The following is a 20,289-nucleotide window of genomic DNA, read 5'->3' as shown; positions in this document are numbered from 1 at the left end:
CACGACCCCAGCTAGCCTTGGAGCTGAATATCAGCCAGCTGAAATCAATGATTCCCTAACAAAAAGTCACCAGCCTTCTTTCACTTTCAGAGCTAATTGAAGAGCCTCTATCCCCCCCCCCACAAGATGTATTGTTCCACGCTACCCCAGTTTCTGAGCAATGAGAGACTCCAGGCCTCCTGCATGCTTAGCCAGAGTTCAGATTCCCTGGAATGAAGGTCAGTGGAGCCTGTTGAATCTTTAGGGTATGTGGTTTTATTTACCCCGACATACTGAGCATAAGATGAAGGGCTTCACAGCATCAACAGCCCAGCCGATCTTTCTTCTCCATTCTTTGGCTCCAGCACAGAGCAAGCAGGCCTCTGTGTATCCTGCTTCTAGCCTGTGTCCAAAAGCTCAGCTCACACAATCTACTCTGGCTATTGTTCTCCTGCCTAGCAGCTAGGCAAGGAGCGAGCCATCCCTTAGCTTGGAGGGTCCCATCACTTAGTTGTAGCTCTTGCAACCTGGCTCATTCATTAGGGATGTTGATGAGGACTCTTAAGTGGTCAGCCTAGCAGGGGTCCCCAAACTAAGGCCCAGGGGCCGGATGCGGCCCAATCGCTTTCCAAATCCGGCCCCCGGATGGTCCAGGAATCAGCATGTTTTTACATGAGTAGAATGTGTCCTTTTATTTAAAATCTCTGGGTTATTTGTCGGGCCTGCCTGGTGTTTTTACATGAGTAGAATGTGCCCTTTTATTTAAAATGCATCTCTGGGTTATTTGTGGGGCATAGGAATTCGTTCATTTTTTTTTCTTCAAAATATAGTCCGGCCCCCCACAAGGTCTGAGGGACAGTGGACCGGCCCACGGCTGAAAAAGTTTGCTGACCCCCTGGCCTAAGGTCTTTGTCATATCAAGAAACTTATCTGACTCAGTCAACAATAGAATCCTTTATTAAATTCTGACCCTTGCTGCCCCCAAGAATTGGAGGGTCTAAACTTAGGCATCATCCTGACTGACCTTCACCCCCCAAAAACAACAACAACCCACAACAGTATGCTTGCAGGGATGAATGTGTTCCCACCCCCTAGAGAACAAACCTCAGGTCAGGGGGAGCAGGGGGAGGTATATATGGATGTCATGATCAGTCCAGTCAGAGAGAGGCTCAGGGTCACCTCCCCCTTGCGGAGCACTTTCCAATTGGCACAGCCCCTCCCCTCCATTCCTCCCTGCAGGGCAGTCTCGAGCAGGTTGCGCGCCCTGGCGCTGAGGGGCGGAGATTGCTCCGGTGCCCCCGCCCTCGCAGGGCGCAGCATGGCTTCCACGTGGCTTTGCCGCGCAGCGCCCTACCTACCGGCCCGGCACCCTGGCACCCCACGCCACCGGGACTCTACCTAGAGCCGGCCCTGCCTCCCTGATGGGGACCAAGGAGAGCTGACATCTCCCCATCTGGTTCCATGAACAGTATATTCTTATTTATATATTTACAAGGGAGGTCATGATCATTTGTGAAGGGTGAGTCAACTGAATGTCATTCTGTCATGAGAGAAATGGGTGTGTGTGTGTCATTTCTATGACTTACAGTTCCAACATAACGCTTTGTTTTTCCCATGAGAGAAAGCATCCAAGGATTAACCATGGATCCCTGTGACACGTGAGCAGGTGCTACCTACCATGTGTTATTGATCCAGACAGCCATTTTACAAAGCGGTAAAGGTGGTGGAATCCTTACAACTGGATGAGCCCCCCCCCAACCTTGGTTATACAAGAGAAAGCATAGCAGGAAAGGAATTACATTGCATTTCATTAGTGCAGATGGCCAAGACACACTAGAAAATCTGGCCAGTCACATTGGGCTCAACTCCCACAAAGAGAACTGACCGTTGAGCTATGGAAATCCAGATTCTGAGCTCAACACCACAAATAGATGGCTCTTCCCCTAAGAAGCATTTCTGAACCCCTCCTTTCCACAGATTAATAGGCAATTAATCCTGCCCTGCCTATTCTCTGGCTAAAACCTGGACCTGTGAACAGCTGCTCCAAGCCCTTCTCATTACGTAGTGTAATGAGAAGGCCGAACCGCTCTGGTTGTTGGTTTTTTCCAGAAACGCATCTACTGTATTACCAAATGACATTTTGCCCATTGCTGTAGAGCAGTGTTTCCCAACCTTGTGCCTCCAGATGTTTTCGGACTACAATTCCCATCATTCCTGACCACTGGTCTTGCTAGCTAGGGATGATGGGAGTTGTAGTCCAAAAACATCTGGAGGCACAAGGTTGGGAAACACTGCTGTAGAGGATATGGAAGTTCTGTGGGTACACGTACAAAGAAAGAAAAAGAAAAAGAAATCAAGCGTCCCACTTTGGACACGAATGCTCTCAAAGTCAGGTCATTTCATCAGCACCACCTTCTCCTCTTTCGAGGTTTTCCGTTGGAGGGTGAGGAGAAGAGAGTCGGAATTGAAGGAAGAACCCCAATGAAAAATGAAGGTCTCTCCTTGCCTCTGGAGACGGTGGAAACACAGCCTTTGTAGAAGATGGGAAATTCTTCTGAGGCAGCATTCAGTGAAGCATGTTAAGACCAGATTATTTGTGGTCCTGATTTGCTGATGCAAGATGAAAAAATACAGCAAACTGCAGCTGCTGAAATCAGCTCTTTTCACCCTTTCCCCTCCTCTTTCCCCTTAGCTGAGGTTATGGTTTTGCAAAAGGTTTTATATTCTGAAGCTAAAACCTGTCCGGTACAATCAGCGCCATGGTGCAAAGAGTCTGTCAGAAATCCCTGCAGCTGCGGGGAAGACAAGAAAAGCCACACAGAGGGGAACGAGGGTGCCAGCAGAGGGGGAGGGGGTGCTGTTCCTTTTTTCCTACCACCTTTTTCCATTCCAAGGGGATGGGGAGCCTGATCCAGGCACCCTGGGATGGGGGCTTTTCCCAATCTCAGCCAAGGTCCCAAGTGGTGGCAAATGACACGTGACATACAAATGCAATGGGGGAGGGTGTCTGGCTGCTGCTTTAATGAAAAGCGTGTCATTGGGAGGCTGCGATTTTGAGCAAGGGAGGGGTGATGTGTGCTTAGCCCATAGAATTGTAGAGTGTAGAGGTACACCCGAAGGTCATCTAGTCCAACCCCCCACACAATGCATGAATCCCAATAAAGAATCTCTGATGGGTGGCCATCCAACCTACTGTATCTTTTGTACAAGGGAGCGACAGGGTTAGTTAGCCTTTCCCCTGCTAGCCACATTCCCATTCTTCATTTCTGCCCCCCTGGTTGCATTAGCAGTTTGACCCCTATCCTATAAGGGGCAATCTGCTCCCCACCTCCTTTCCTCTGATATCCTCCTGCACTTGAGATAAGAAGAAGAAGAAGAAGAAGAGTTTGGATTTGATATCCCACTTTATCACTACCCGAAGGAGTCTCAAAGTGGCTAACAATCTCCTTTCCCCTCTTCCCCCACAACAGACACTCTGTGAGGTAGGTGGGGCTGAGAGACTTCAGAGAAGTGTGACTAGCCCAAGGTCACTCAGCAGCTGCATGTGGAGGAGCGGAGACGCGAACCCGGTTCCCCAGATTACGAGTCTACCACTCTTAACCACTACACCACACTGGATGACAGTAAGGGGGGAAGGGGAAAAACAAAAACTCTCTTTAAAGGCTCTCCAATTACAGCTCATCTTTTTGCCTATTAGCTCTTGGGTTGGAGGTTTAATTACCTGCTGTCCTCCTAGCACAGAAACCTTATATTTCCCTGTGTCTCTAGGTTATTATCAGGGTGGTAAGTGCGGTTTTCTTGGTTGTAGCTGGAGTCCCATCACTTAGGTAAAGGTAAAGGGACCCCTGACTGTTAAGTCCAGTCTTGAATGACTCTGGGGTTGTGGTGCTCATCTCGCTTTACTGGCCGAGGGAGCCAGCATACAGCTTCCGGGTCATGTGGCCAGCATGACTAAGCCGCTTCTGGCGAACTAGAGCAGCGCACGGAAACACCATTTACCTTCCCGCCAGAGCGGTACCTATTTATCTACTTGCACTTTGACGTGCTTTGAACTGCTAGGTTGGCAGGAGCTGGGACCGAGCAACAGGAGCTCACCCCATCGCAGGGATTCGAACCGCCGACCTTCTGATTGGCAAGCTCTAGGCTCTGTGGTTTAGACCACAGCACCACCCGTGTCCCAGCCCCATCACTTAGGCCTGCTTAATAGCCAAAGGAATGAGCATCAAGGAGGCATTTTTCCCAAGAGCAGCAAAGACAAGACAAGCAGTGCCTTCCACATGGTCTCTTGCACCTGGCACTGCATGTTTCAGAAGAAAATAAGAAGAGCACCTGTTGGATCCAGCCAATGGCCCATCTAGACCAGCATCTTGTTTCTCACAGTGGCCGACCAAATGCCTTTGGGAACCCCACAAGCAGAATCCAGATATTCAGAAGCATTGCTGCCTCCAACTGCGGAGGCAGAGCATAGCCATCCTGGCTAGTAGCCATCGATAGCCCTCTCCTCCGTGAATTTGTCGAAATCCTCTTCAAAAGCCATCTAGATTGGTGATCACCATTGGCTCCTGTGGGAGAGAGTTCCACAGGTTCGCTATGTGCTTTGTGAAGAAGGGCTTTCTTTCCCCCCAGTCCAGCTAGAGCTGCTGCTTCAGGTCAAGGCGCACACAGTGACCACCTGTCCATTATTTAGTGGCCATGGTGGCTTCCGTGGAATCCACTCCTAATGCTTTTTGACTTCCGACCTGTCTGCTTTTCTCCAATGCCTTCAGCCACCCAATTTCCCTTCCCCCTTGCTGCCCTCTTGGGCTTGCAATGCTCCCCCTTTATACCTCTATGCCCCTTCCCTTTCCCACCAAGACTTTGGGTTTGGTCCCCTTGTGCCCCGGCCCTCTGCCAATCACAGAAAACAATGGCCCATCCTAATATACCAGGATACCGACCAGATTTGCTCTCTTTTACACTTTCCTCCACTTCCGCTGTCATCTTTTCTGAGCTGATTTATATACATACATATTATCCTTCATTCCTTATCTCACTGTTCCTACTGTAGAGCCCAGAGTAGCTACCAATGTATAAAATATAGCAATAAATGACTCCTGAAAGCACAGACTAAAAATACCGCCATAAAAATGCCATTAAGCAGCCTATCACAATCCAAAGTGCTGCAGGCATCCTGTCCCAAAGCCCTGCCAGAACATAAATGTTCTTTGCTGGCATCTGAATAAAGGGGGGGAGAGGAGACAACCTGACCTGCAGAGAGAATAAATTCCACAAACAGGATGCCACCACCAAGAAGCCCCCGCCCTCAGACCATCCTAAATGGGGGGATCACCAGCAGAGCCTCCCCCTGCAGCTCTTAACACCCAGGCTGGTCGGCACTGGGCAAGGCGCTCCATCGAGTACTGGGCTCTTAAGTCATTCAGGGATTTGTACATTAGTACCAACACTTTGAAACTGGGCCAGGTCATTTCGTTGGTGAAATATGAGCCTGCCTTGCCCTTCTAGATAATAAATGGGCAGTAGAATTCTGTACCAGCTTCAGCTTCCCAAAGCACTTGGGGCCATGCTGCCCTCCTCAGACTCCAGCTCGGAAGCCCTCATCTCTCCTGCTCTGCTCAACAACTGCTAAAGCCAGCTAAAGGTAAAAGGTAAAGGGACCCCTGACCATTAGGTCCAGTCGTGACCGACTCTGGGGTTGCGCGCTCATCTCGCGTTATTGGCCGAGGGAGCCGGCGTACAGCTTCCAGGTCATGTGGCCAGCATGACAAAGCCGCTTCTGGCAAACCAGAGCAGCACATGGAAACGCCGTTTACCTTCCCGCTGTAGTGGTTCCTATTTATCTACTTGCATTTTGACATGCTTTCAAACTGCTAGGTTGGCAGGAGCTGGGACCAAGCAACGGGAGCTCACCCCGTCACAGGGATTCGAACCGCCGACCTTCTGATCAGCAAGCCCTAGGCTCAGTGGTTTAACCACAGCGCCACCTGGGTCCCTGCTAAAGCCAGCTAGGCTGCTTTAATTGAAGAAGTTTCTGTCACCAAAGACAGAGCAAGCCACTGAGAGAGAGCTGCAGCTCTTATTCAGGACTCAGCCTTGGAGCGGCTTTCATGGAGCCTTCAGCCAGAGCCCTGCATGGATGGAACTGTCCAAGGTGCCACAGGAGGCTCTCCCTCAAAGCAGAAGAGACTCAGAAAAGTTCAGGTAGCCCCCTGCCCACTTCCTGACACTGGCCAAAATATCCTGTGCTGGAGCAGTATATTTTGCAGGTCTCTTAAGAAGAGCACCTGCTGGATCAGGCCAATGGGGGCCCGTCTAGTCCAGCATCCTGTTCTCACAGTGACCCACCAGATGCCAGGAGCAACCCTTCTGAAGGCATTCCACATGGGACAATGAAAGGACCTTTGAGGGCCCCCATCCCCACAAACCTTGTGCAAAGGCTGTTAATGGAGGGAACAAAGTGAAAGGAAAGTGAAAGGTGCATTAATATCAATGCTGGATGTTCCATAAACAGGTTTCCCTTTAGAATGGCCTGGCTGATTCCAAACCTATTTCGGTGATCCCATTTGCCACCCAGAATTCACTGCTCCTGGTTCCACAGCAGAGCTAACTTCTGTGATGTATAGAAAGAAACTAACAGGACAATAGTTGCTTGATTAGCCGAGCATCCACCCAAGAGTGTGCAGAGGAGGCACAAACACCAAGCAACAGGTGGTGGCCATGCCCAGGGAGTCTTTCTTGGGCAGCAGGAAGGTGAGGTGGCTGCCCAGCATTCCCACTGAGCAAGCAGGGAAAAGCTTCCCATTGGCTTATGGGTCTCCCTTTGGGGCATCTGGGTTGCCACTATGAGAACAGGATGCTGGACTAGATAGGCCATTGGCCCGATCCAGCAGTCTATTCTGATGTTTATATATATATATATATATATATATATATATATATGTAAAAATCGTGAAAATCCAGGTTCCACTTTTCTCCGTAACCGCTTGGCCGATCGTCCTGAAATTTTGACACAACAATCCAGGCCACTCCCCGCGCGTTGTTGGGGGCAAAAATCCCTCAAATAGCACACCTGTGCAGGTACAGACCTGGTTTTCCACCAACTCAAACAGCGCCCTCAAGTGGAATTCCTCCCACAGTTCACCCTCTCCCTTCCTGTGAAATCTAAGCCACACCCACAAACCAAATGACATCATCATCAACCAAGCAACTGAAACCACACAGGCGGCCATTATCAGACAGACTAGGCCACTTTCCAGACTAGGCAAAGTGGAGGTAAGGGGGGGGGCAATAGAGGGCACAGTGTACATAAATAGCACAGTGTACATAAAAATCACACAGTCAATTAATTAAAATACATTCTAAAATCAATTCAGAATCAAATAAAGGGCAACCATTGGGCTAGATTTCTATGAGGATTACAGAAGGAGAGAGGGGGTCAGACTGTGCCTTGGTCAAAGGCCTGGTGGATCAACTCTGTCTTGCAGGCCCTGCGGAAAGATGTCAAGTCCTGCAGTCTCTTGTAACAGAGCATTCCACCAGATCGGGGCCACGGCCGAAAAAGCCCTGGCTCTGGTCGAGGCCAGCCTAACCTCCCTGTGGCCCGGGATCTCCAAGATGTTTTTATTTGAAGGTTCTCCGTGGGACATACCAGGAGAGGCATGGGGGTCCTAGGCCGTATGGGGCTTTAAAGGTTCTTATGCTCTTGCACTCAGGTCGGGCATGCAGGCTTCCCACGGGCACCTGGCTGGCCCCCAGGAGACAGGAACCATCCCTCTTCCAGGGTGAGGCTTTGCCAGGGATTCCCCATTCCTGAGCACTTGTTGGGCCTGGGCCCAGTTCTGCTCCAAACACCATTTCCCAGGCCCACAAAAGGCTTTTCATTATTATGCCCTTAAATCATGGGAGAGCCTGAGAAATAAGATGACCTTTTTGGTTTGGAAAAGAGTCGAGCAAGAGGGAGGGAGGGAGGGAGGGATGTTGCAGTGCTAGGGACTTTTTAATTTAATTTAGGAGAGTAAAAGGTGACATGGTAGAAGTTTATAAAATTATACATGACTTGGAGAAAGCGAATAGAGAAAATGTTTTCTCCCTCTCTCATAACACTAGAACTCGTGGACATCAAGTGAAGCTAAATGTTGAAAGGACCAATGCAGATGTTTAAAAAGGACTTATTTACGCAGAGCAGAGTTAAACCGTGGAACTCACTCTTACAGGAGGCCGTGGTGGCCACCAATCTGGATGGCTTCAAAAGAGAATTGGACAAATTCAGGAGGAGAGGGCTATCGATGGCTCCTATGGTTCTGAATATCAGTTTCTGGGAGCCACAGGAGGGGAGAGGGCTCTTGTGCTCAGGTCCTGCTTGTGGGCATCCCAGTGAGGCATCTGGTTACTCGCTGGGAGAACAGCTGGACTAGATGGGCCAACATTGGCTTGATCCCGCAGGACTCTTTGTATGTTCCCATGTGCTGTGGTTCCCCAACTAGCCATTCCAGGAGCTCAGAGTTCCTTCCCTCCGCCTCCTCCCTTTGTACCCAGCATTTAGCAAGGGGCAAGGGGAGGCACACAAGGATCGGCAGTGCCCATTGGCCCTTGGAAGAGAATATTGCCCTGGCAGCTGATTAGACTGCCGGGGGAGTTCTGGCAGCTGGAGAGACAGAGAGACAAAACCAGAGAGACAGGGCAGAGCAAGAGACCGGAATTCAGGGAGACAAGTCTAGCACTAATGATGTTTCCCCCTTGGCCAGCACTTTGACACCTCCTTTTTCAACATCACTTGCAATTTCTTTCTCCCTGATCTCCTGAGACACATCCCTGCCCCTGTGTCCAGCCCTAGCAGAGCATCACGTGCCCTCCCACCCCCACAAACACGCAGACACATAACGCCTAGACCAGCTCCCTTCCCCTGCCTTCCTAAGCAGGCCTGTCGTCTTGGCAAAGTCAGCTCCAGGTTGCCTGGTCCATTGGGGCCAGATGATTGACAGGATCCCCATCCTGTCTCACAGTGGCAGACATGAGGGATGAACCAGCATGGCCAGCACTGTGTCACCTTCCCCAACAGCACCCCACCTGCATTAGAGTAATAGAATTGTAGAGCTGGAAGGAACCAAAAGGGCCATGTAGTACAACTCCCGGCAAGGCAGGAATCGCAGCTAAACAATCCCTGACAGGTGGCCACCTGACCTCTGTTCAAAAAGTTCTAAGAAAGAAGAGTACAACATCTTTCAAGGAAGTCCGTTCCCTTGTCAAGCAGCTCTTACTGTCAGAAATTTCTTCCTGATGTTTAGTCAGAATCTCCTTTCTTGTAACTTTTCTTGTGACTTTTAGAAGACATCTGAAGGCAGCCCTGTTTAGGGAAGCTTTTAATGTTTAATAGATTATTGTATTTTAATACAGTGGTGCCTCGCTTAACGAATGCCCTGCTTAACGAAATTTCCGCTTAACGAAAGTTTTTTTCTAGCGGAGGTTGCCTCGCTAGACAAATGTGTTTTATGAAAAATTCGTCTAGCGAATCGTGGTTTCCCATAGGAATGCATTGAAATTCAATTAATGCGTTCCTATGGGCAAAAAAAAAATTCAATGCATTCCTATGGGATTCGCTAGACGAATTTTTCATTATAAGAAAAGACCTGTGGAACGAATTAAATTCGTCTAGCGAAGCACCACTGTATTCTGTTGGAAGCCACCCAGAGTGGCTGGGGAAACCCAGTCAGATGGGCGGGGTATAAATAATAATTATTAATAATAATAATATTACTACTACTACTACTACTTGAATCCTTTCATTTGGCTCCTACCCTCAGAAGCAGCACAAAACAAGCTTGTCCATCTTCTCCATGACAGCCCTTCAGATATTTGAAGACGGCTCTCCAATCACCTTTCAGTCTTCTCCTCTCCAGGCTAAACATTGCCAACTCCCTCCACTGTTCCACACAATTCTTGGTTCCAGGCCCTTGTTACCCCTCCTTTCCACACCTTCCAGCTTGTCAGTCACAGGACTCCAGGTGGGGTTGGACCAAGACAGAATAGAGAGATACTATTACATCCCTTGATTTAGTTTCTTAGACTCCAAGGAGAGTCAACAAAGGTTGTATCTTGGGCTGGCCAACCTTGACATCCATGCTCAGTCAGGGCTGTGGTTGGTCAATTGGGGCACCTGAGCCACAGAGACCAGCACTGCCCAAGAAGGTATGGTACTATTACTTCCCTTGATCTGGACACTAGACTTCTGGTTTGTGCAGCCTAGGATTCAATGAGCTTTAGGGGAACTTGGAACCTCCATGTCCTCCTCTTTCACTTTACCCTCCCATTTCTTGCATTCATGAAAACTCAGGAGGCCTTCCCTTCCTTGGACAACTTCCCTCTCTCTCGCTCCCTTTCCTCCCATCTGAACTCCATTTCACGCTGGACCAGGCTGGTAACGAAGGCTGCACTCACTCAACACTTTTCCAAATGCATCAAGTTTCCTCCTGCTACTCAGATGCATCCAGATCCCTGAATGTCCAAGCGAGAAGCAGGAGAGAATAGCAGCCCTTAATTTGGCCACTGTGCACAGCTAGCCAAGAATCTTTTATTCATAAAGATGGGGTGTCTGCTGTTACTATTTGATGAAGAGCTGCATTCAGGAGAATCGGACACATTCCCTGGGAAATTCAGGACAGAAAGAAGAAAGGACTTCTCCACACAGCACATCTTTACGCTATGGAACTCGCTCCCACAGGAGGCAGTGTGGGCCACCAGCTTGGGTTTAAGGGGGGGGGGCTGGACAAATTCATAGAGGAGAGGCTACTAGCCAGGATGGCTCGGCTCTGCTTTCCAGAGGAGGGAGAAAGGTTGTTTTCTGCTGCTCCAGAGAAGCGGACACGGAGCAATGGGTTCAAACTACAAGAAAGAAGATTCCACCTAAACATTAGGATGAACTTCCTGACAGTAAGAGCTGTTCGGCAGTGGAATTTGCTACCAAGGAGTGTGGTGGAGTCTCCTTCTCTGGAGGTCTTTAAGCGGCGGCTTGACAGCCATATGTCAGGAATGCTTTGATGGTGTTTCCTTCTTGGCAGGGGGTTGGACTGGATGGCCCTTGTGGTCTCTTCCAACTCTATGATTCTATACTCCATAGTTGGAGGCAGCAATGCTTCTGAAAACCACAGGAGGGGAAAGTGCTCTTGTACTTGAATCCTGCTTATAGGTTTTCCTTTGGGGCACCTGGCTCCCCACCGTGAGAACAGGATGCTGAATTGGATGGGCCATCGAAGACTCTTACGTTCTTATCTTCTTACCCCACCACAGACTTTCGTGAGCCAGAGGACAAGTCACTTGCATGTGGAGTGAAAATTGAGAAGGGCAGTCATATGACCCATTATTTGAAGGCTTCCTCTATCCGGAGGGTGGCTCAAGTCCTTAGGTGGGAGAGGTGGTTGGAAATTGCTCACCCACAGTTGCAAACACCTGGATGGCAGGGACCTCACAGCTCACCAGTCACAGTCTGGCTGATTTTGTGTTCTTTATTGTAAATTTGCATTATAAGTTAGCCTAGGCAGATCTGCCCCCTCTTTGGGGGCAAGGCATAAGTCACAAAACCCTAGCACCGGCCCTGACCATTGGTTGGTCACTCATGGTTGGACTGAGTGACGAAACTCATCACTCAAGAAAGTGTTTGAAAATAAACCTGTATTTAGATGCATTTTACTTTAATTACATCAGTATTTTCATAACAAACAATACATGTGCTTAGGGGGTAAGGGTCTCTTTAACTAATCTAGTGGAAGAGACTCGAGTGCTAAAATCCACGGGTTAGGGGGCGCAAATTACTTGCCTTGCCCCGGGTGCTGACAACCCATGCTACGCCACCGCATAAGTGGCCACCCTGAAAAGGTGAGTTTCCCCAAGAACACTCCCAGCATGCACCCAAACGCACAGCCGCACATCCAAATCACTGCATCAAAGCAATCCATCGCCACTGAAGCTGGAGACTCCATCAAAAACCACACACACCCAAGACTCAAAGCCCCAAATGGGACACAGTGACAACGTTTCATTGGTGAGCCCAGGATGCTATGCCCGTTTTCCATAGTGACCTTCCTTTGGAAATAAACTCCAGTGCTCAAGGCCTTCCTTCCTAGGTACCTTCTCCCCCACGTTTGAAAACTCTGCTAATAACAAAACCCAAATTTCACAGATCATTCGTGAGCCCCAGGGGCTTTGCCATTGGGAAACCTGGCTTCACAGTGAGGCGGTCCTTACCGGCAGAGGGGGTCCGACCTGCACAGGCTGCGGAGCTCCAGGCAGTTGGGCTTCTCCTTGTCCTCATAGGAGCAATGGGGGACGATGGTCTGTCGGCGTCGCTCGGCACACGCCTGGTCCCTGCAGGAGCAGAAGAGCAGCCGGTAGGTGTACTCGTGGGGCACGCGGTCGAAGAACTGGCGCAGGGCTTTGTGGCACTTGCGGCGGTTGCAGGGCTCCGTGGAGGAGATCTCCTTGTTGCAGATGGAGATGTAGCTCGAGCGGAGGCGCTTGCAATTGTCGTTCAGGTTGCAGGCTTTGGCCGCATCGAGGCAGTGGTTGCTTTTGGCGTTGGCAGTCGAATCCATCCCTGTCCCGGCAGAAGAGAAAAAAGGGGTTACTGTGCATAAGAACACCCTGCTGCATCAAACCAAGGACCTACCTAGTCCAGCCTCCTCTTCTCACTGTGGCCAAGCCAAGCCCAAGAGCCTTTCCTCCCTGTGTGATTTCCAGCAACAGGTATGCAGAAGCATTGCTGCCTCCGACTGTGGAGGCACAACATGGCCATCATGGGGAGGAGCCCCTGATAGCCCTCTTCTCTATGGATCTGTCTAATCCTCATATATATATATATATATATATATATATATATATATATATATATATATATAATATTTATTAAGGTTTTTTCAAACAGTTAAAAAACATTTAAAAATACAAAAAACATACAAAGCACAAAAAATACAACAATACAAAAAGTATAAAAAGTACAAAAAATATAAAAACAAAAATTCAAAATTATAATCCTTATTGCTAACCTATTGACTTCCTCATTCCTCCTCCTTCTGCGATTCTTTACATATCTTCAGTAGTAAACTCTAAATCTTCTATTTGTTACTTAATATTACCTTATTTCTATATCTTTTACATCTTAACCTTTTATATTCTCTCCAAATCTTTCTTCTTAATTAGTTTATCATCAATTTCTAACAATGTTTATTTTGCACCATGGTATTATCTACAACCTCTATTTATCTCCCTCACTTCCACTAATTCTAATCTATTATATGCTTATTCTTTAAATAAATTTCAAATTTCTTCCACTCTTGTCTAATCCTCTTTTAAAGCCATCCACATTGATGGCCATCACCTCCACCAGTGGGAAGGAGTTCCATAGTTTACCTATGGACTGCCTGAAGAAGACCTTTTTTTATCTGTCCTACCGTAGATCTTCCATCATGTGCCACAGGATTCTCTGGGCACTTCCAGACTGGTCCTTTACAATGTGCTCTTTGGGTGATCTGTGCCCTTGACGCTCCTCCTCTAGCTGCTCTCTGGGACCCTTTTGCAGCAGGTGGGATTCTTATCTATGCTCCGGGAACAGCAGGTTGCAGCCATTTTAGAAGGAGAACTCCCAAGCATGGCATTTGGGTCCAAGATTACATGCACCTCTGATCCAATTTGAAGGATGTGCACCTGGGAGATTTGGCATGGGTACCTCAAAACTGCCCAGAAGGGGCAATCAAGCAAGAGAGAAGGCACTGGCACAGAAGCATCCTTGTGGGGCTTGCCCCCCATCCCTTTCCTTCCCCTCCATCCAGAGGAGAAGAAGAAGAAGAAGAGTTTGGATTTGATATCCCGCTTTATCACTACCCGAAGGAGTCTCAAAGCGGCCAACAATCTCCTTTCCCCTCCTCGCCCACAACAGACACCCTGTGAGGTGGGTGGGGCTGAGAGACTTCAGAGAAGTGTGACTAGCCCAAGGTCACCCAGCAGCTGCATGTGGAGGAGCGGAGACACGAACCCGGTTCCCCAGATTACGAGTCTACCACTCTTAACCACTACACCACACAGGAGAGGAGCTGTTCCTTCCCACCAAACCACAGAAGCACTGACCCACTAGCTCTGTGGCTCCCAAACTTTGGGGAGCCACCATTCCCATGGTTCCATAAACTCATCCCCAAAGCCCACCACCTTACCCTATATATATATATAAACATTGTTCAGAACATCAATTTGCACAACCCACAAAGGAAGATAATAGCACAATAAAATCCAAAACAGTAACAATTAATTGCAGTTATTCAAAAGCCAATTAAAAGTATTTCTTTTAATTAATTCAAGAAAACTGATCCAGCGAGACCAGCTTTTCAAAGTCTGGTAGTCATTTACACCTCCGCCACCTCACACACACACACCCCGCCACCCCCTTGCCTCTTAGCACCCCCTGCCCACTTTGGGAAACACTGGACTAGATTGAGAATCTCAAGGGCTGATGCCAGCAGAGCATTCTGGAGCCCTAAGCTATTTAGTCAAAAGATTTTTAGGTGCCCATCGGTGAAATTTGCAGGCCAGCATACAACAAGAATAACAGGGCATCAACTCTTTAAAAGGAGGGGAAAATGACAATTGAAAATGCAGAACTGGACAAAAGCAGAAAATGCAGCAGAGCTGAATGAAAGCCTCTTCCAGCTCCCAGTCATCCCTGGAGGGGCTCCTCTGCCCACTTTCTCAAGGATTTCCCTGGAAACTGCAGCTGAAATTGGACACAGGTGGGCAGCAGGGAGACCCCACACGCCCCCAGTGGGCCGCCTTGCTCCACCAGAACCACCAGAAGAAAGGATCACGGCATTAACCGCTGGTCTGGGTCATGTATGTGTTCTATAGTGGAGAAATATGACCCCCACCCAAAGTGGAAAGTCCTCTCCTGCCAAGTGCAGTTGTTAGATTCTCAGCATCTGCCCTGGAACACCAAATATTAGCACAAACAGAGAAGGTTGCAAGGAAAAATGAAAGGTGGGATTTCTATCTGAAAGAAGCATTGCCCCCCCCCTAGTTTGCTCCATAGCCACCCAGAACCTCAGCCATCATGTCATTCATACCTCATGGACCTATTAGAACCCATTGGAGTTCTTTGACACTCCTTGGTAGCAAATTCCACTGCCGAACAGCTCTTACTGTCAGGAAGTTCTTCCTAATGTTTAGGTGGAATCTTCTTTCTTGAACAATGGATTCAAACTTCAAGAAAGAAGATTCCACCTAAACATTAGGAAGAACTTCCTGACAGTAAGAGCTGTTCGGCAGTGGAATTTGCTACCAAGGAGTGTGGTGGAGTCTCCTTCTTTGGAGGTCTTTAAGCAGAGGCTTGACAGTCATATGTCAAGAATGTTTTGATGGTGCTTTGATTTCTCTTCCCATAACATACTCATTTTTCAACAAAACTGACCGAAGCACATAATCTGAATGAGAGTTGTGCAAGCAAGTTTTGGGGCCACACCATTCCTCCAGCCATACATGAACATCAAGAGATCTACAGCTACATTCAGAGACAACATGCACCCATCCTGGCTCCGCCCGCCCCCAGCATGTTCTGCCTCCAGCAGTGACCAGCAAGCTGGCTTGAGGCACGAGGCCTCCCTAAGCAACAGCCTCACACGAACTCCAGCGCGCAGATCTCTGACCTCAGAGATCCTTTCCAGATGTTCATTGGGGAAGTTGATTCAGCCTGCCACAAGCTGGCCTGAATCTTCAAAGCAGCTTCCTTGCCTTTAGCAACCAGGATGATCAAGGGACTAGAGCAGGGGTTCCCAAACTAAGGCCCGGGGGCCGGATGCGGCCTAATCGCCTTCTAAATCCAGCCTGCAGAAGGTCCGTGAACCAACATGTTTTTACAGGAGTAGAACGTGTCCTTTTATTTAAAATGCATCTCTGGATTATTTGTGGGGCATAGGAATTTGTTCATTTTTTCCCCAAAAATATAGTCTGGCCCCCCACAAGGTCTGAGGGACTGTGGACCGGCCCCCTGCTGAAAAAGTTTGCTGACCCCTGGGCTAGAGTGAATCCCCTGTAAAGAAAAGTTGCAGCTTTGGGGGAATTTCAGTTTGGAGAAAAGGCAAGGAAAAGGTGACTTGACAGAAATTTATAAAATGATGCCTGGGATGGAGAAAGTGGATCGAGAAACATTTTTCTCCCTCTCTCATAAAACTAGAACTCGCAGGCATGCGGCGAAGCAGAACTTTGGAAAAACCAGGACAGATAAAAAATACCGTATTTTTCCGTGTATAAGACGACCCCCTATTTTTGGGAGCCCTCAACAGTTGTTGAGCTTCTTTTGTGAGTTCGCTGAGCTGTTCAGCAGCTTTCCCTGCTACTGCCACAGCACCAGCCCTCACTTACTAAGCATATTAACCTGTGTATAAGACAGCCCTCAATTTATCACACACACACACACAAAAATAATCAGATAAAGGGTCGTCTTATACATGGGGAAATACGGTAGTCCTTCTTCATGCAGTACAAAGTTCAACTATGGAACTCGCTCCCACAGGAGGCAGTGATGGCTACCACCCTTGATGGCTTTAAGAGAGGTTTAAAGAAATTCATGGCGGAAAAGGCTATCAAAGGCTGTTAGCCAGGATGGCTCTACTCTGCCTCCACAGCTGGATGTAGCAATGTTTCTTAATCCTTGTGGCTGGAATCCACAGGAAGGAGAGTTGCTCTTGTGCTCAAATCCTGCATGCAGGTTTCTCACAGACATCTGGCTGGCCACTGTGAGAACAGGAGGCTGGGCTAGATGGGCCACCACTGGCCTGATCCAGCAGATGCTCTTCATATGTTCTTATGGTGGGAGCACATTCATCACTGGTCCTTCCATGCCAGCCTTATTATGGTGCCTGGGCCCTCCCTACCCTAAGCTGGTAAGCCTAATGGGAAGAGAGCTTACTGGGAAGTGCTGGTGCGCCCAGTTCCCTTCTCCTGCAATAGCCAGCTTCCTTTACTGCGCAGAGCCAGTTAGCCGCTTTCCTGATAGAGTTAACATGTGTCAGGTGCCAAGTTCTAATACAGCGTAAAATTAAAGTCATACCAGGGAAAGCATGAGGCGACACGCAAGTGAAAGGGGAGCCCCTCCCACATGCCTGCCTTGAACTCAAGCCTGTCCTCGTCCGCCATCTGCTCTTGATTCAAACCAGCTTTCTCTGCAACGTTTCGGTTCCTTTGGCTGAAGCTGATCCTGGCCCTGCTGCCACCAGCCCTCTATGGCTGGGGGATGCAGAGCTCCTAAAGTCACAACAGAAAGTCCTTCTCCACGCAGCGTATAGTTAAACTGTGGAACTCCCCCCCACAGGAGGCAGTGGTGGCCACTAACTGGGATGGCTTTAATAGAGGATTAGGCAAATTCATGGAGCAGAGGGCTACCGATGGCTCCTAGCCACGATGGCTCTGCTCTGTCTCCACAGTTAGAGGCAGCTATGCCTAGAAACCCAGGTGGCGCTTTGGGTTAAACCACTGAGCCTAGGGCTTGCTGATCAGAAGGTCGGCGGTTCGAATCCCTGCAACGGGGTGAGCTCCCATTGTTTGGACCCAGCTCCTGCCCACCTAGCAGTTTGAAAGCACATCAAAGTGCAAGTAGATAAATAGGGACCGCTACAGCGGGAAGGTAAACGGCGTTTCCGTGCGCTGCTCTGGTTTGCCAGAAGCAGCTTTGTCATGCTGGCCACATGACCCGGAAGCTGTCTGCGGACAAACACCAGCTCCCTCGGCCTATAGAGCGAGATGAGCGCCGCAACCCCAGAGTCGGACACGACTGGACCTGATGGTCAGGGGCGCCTTTACCTTTACCTTTATGCCTAGAAACAACAGGGCGGGAGAGGGCTCTTGTGCACCAATCCTGCTTGTAGGTTTCCCTTTGGGGCACCTGGTTGGCCAGACTAGATTGGCCTGAATTGGCAGACTCTTCTGTCGGATGTCGCAAGAGGGAGAACAAGGCAAGTCACACCTGCAACCTACCCTTGAGGCAAGGCAATTGGATAATGTATCCCCTCCTCCTCCCGCTTTTGAGCCTGAATCCAGGCTGCCCTTTTGCAAGACGCCAGCATCAGTGCGGGGATCTATGTAAAGCAGGCTGGATTGCCTAATCCTCCCGAGTCCCCCCTGCTCCTGCCCTGCCTGAGACCGGCAGGGACCTGGATACATTTTAATAGATTCAGGGCTTGCAGGAGTCTTGCTTTCTGGGGAGCTCATTAATGAGGTACAAGCATTAAACTTTCATGAAGAAGAAGAAGAAGAAGAAGAAGAAGAAGAAGAAGAAGAAGAAGAAGAAGAAGAAGAAGAAGAAGAAGAAGAAGAAGAAGAAAGGGAGGCTGGAGTCAGGCCTTTCAGAGGGGGAGCTGAACATCGCTGACCCGATTTGTTCTCGGGAGCTGCCTCTCCTGCCTCAAAAGGCCTCAAATACCCAAGATCCCTTATTCCACGTTCAGAAAGGAAAGGCATGTTCTCCCTTTGCCCTCCTGAAAACACTTGGGATAAAAAAAGTTCAGAACCTAAGGAGAGCCTGTCGGATCTCGCCAATGGCCCAGCATCTCACGGTGGCCGACCAGTTGACCCCAAAACAGGACCCAGGTACAAGAGCGTTCTCTGGACTAATGTGCCTTAGTCTCAGATGCAGGGGAAGTTGTAGCCTCTGCCTGCCCCTTCATAGAAAATGATGTCCCGTTAATGGGATCTGCGAGGAGCTGCTTCTGTCCAGGCACCCAGGTGGGTGCTAGGGCCAGGGCACTCCTCGATGGGGCTCTGGGGGTACCCCTATTTGACAAAGAGTTGTGTCGGCCCTGGGAACACTCCAAGCAGAAAGGCTGGAGTGCGAAAAGGTATACCCAGTGCATATGCCACAATTTTCAAACCCGTAATCAATAAAGCTGTGGCTTATTTGACCCATTTTACACTTACCTTCTTTGTCCTGCCTGGTTATTTTTACTATATTGAGGGTGAAGGGGTCACAGTTCCTTGGCACGCAACTCGGGGGGCTGGCCCTCTTAGCTAGATGACAGAAGGCCATTCAGCACTTGGAGAAGCTCTGTACTTGTGACAGCAGAGAAGGAAGCAAAAGCAGCTGATACACTTTGGAACTCCCTCCCTAGAGCAGTTAGGCTTCCTCCCTCCTTGTTGTCCTTTTGCCAGCAGGTGAAGAAAGAACCTTCTATTCCAAAAGGCATAGAAGCATAGAATCGTAGAGCTGGAAGGGGCCCTCAGGATGATCTAATCAACCCCCCTGCAAAGCAGGAATATGCAGTTGTCCCATATGGGGATCAAACCTGTGCCTTCAGCAGCTGACTTTTTTAAAGGGCTGGTACTGTGAAGCTTTTATATTCTTAATAGATTTTTAAATGTTGTTTTAATTCTATGTTTGTTTATTTTTAAAATGATTATCCTTTCTATGTTCTTAGCTTCTTCTCTTTTACCTGTGTTTTTGTATTTTAATCTGTGAGCCATCTTGAGCCTTGGTCTGGGGGAAAGGCAGGATATAAATTGTTGTTATTCAGATGCCTCAACATCCCATGCTCTGCAGATGATGCTGCGGTCATTCCTTGGCTCCCAGGCACTTGGCCTATGCTCAGCAGGTAAGGGGGCCTTGTGGCCCTGCCCATAGAACATGCCATGCCACCCCGACCCCCGGGAGAGCATCTGGAGCCACCCCAGCCTCCTACCTGCCTCTCCAGCTGCCATCCCCAGCACATCCCGAGGGGCTCCTTGGTTTTGCAAAAGAAAGCTTTGAAAAGCTGAGCCGCATTTCTAACCTGCTTTGTGGTGAGACTTAGCAGGTTTGACAGCCGCTGGGCGAGGAGGTGGGAGGTTTTGAAATTTAAATAGCATGTTTTCCACATCTGCCTTTGGATCCAACCTGAGGGTAATCGTTTTGCATCCCCGTGCAGCTGGAAAAGTGACGCTCTCCAACGTTTAGCTTCTTCTTTCCTTGTGCAAGGACAAACACCACCACCCCCAAGCTCTCTCTCAGCCCCCCGCCCCCCCCACCCACACCCACACACGCTTCCTGAAAATATTTTCGGTGATGAGATCCAGAATAAATACATCCTAGCGCTAATGCTTCTTGATGCCAAACACGGCCCCGTTCCTTATTTTCCACCAGCTAAATAGTTTATTGATGGGGATTTGCTTCAGAGCGGAAAAAAAGAAAAGTATTGTCGACTGGAATCTAAGCGCTGCATTTCTTGGAAGGGAGTTTTGCAGATTCCCTTCTGGATGTCAGTTCATATTTCCTGCCCACAGAATTAGGAGGGGGGAGGGGAGGACCAACGCGGC

General features: G+C 49.0%; 1 protein-coding gene across 1 annotated transcript in view; it reads right to left on the bottom strand.

The window, feature by feature from the left end:
* GFRA2 (GDNF family receptor alpha 2) overlaps positions 1-20,289 on the bottom strand; it is a 71,170-nt gene that overhangs the window by 23,344 nt on the left and 27,537 nt on the right. Inside the window, exon 4 of the mRNA XM_035119132.3 lies at positions 12,214-12,562. Coding sequence (XP_034975023.3) covers positions 12,214-12,562 — 349 coding nt within the window. The remainder of the gene's footprint in view (positions 1-12,213; positions 12,563-20,289) is intronic.

Source organism: Zootoca vivipara, chromosome 6 (assembly GCF_965207765.1).
Source record: "Zootoca vivipara chromosome 6, rZooViv2.hap1.1, whole genome shotgun sequence".
NCBI classification, from domain to species: domain Eukaryota; kingdom Metazoa; phylum Chordata; class Lepidosauria; order Squamata; family Lacertidae; genus Zootoca; species Zootoca vivipara.
The sequence above is the reverse complement of the archived record's forward strand: the minus strand, read 5'-3'. Positions and strand labels throughout refer to the sequence as shown.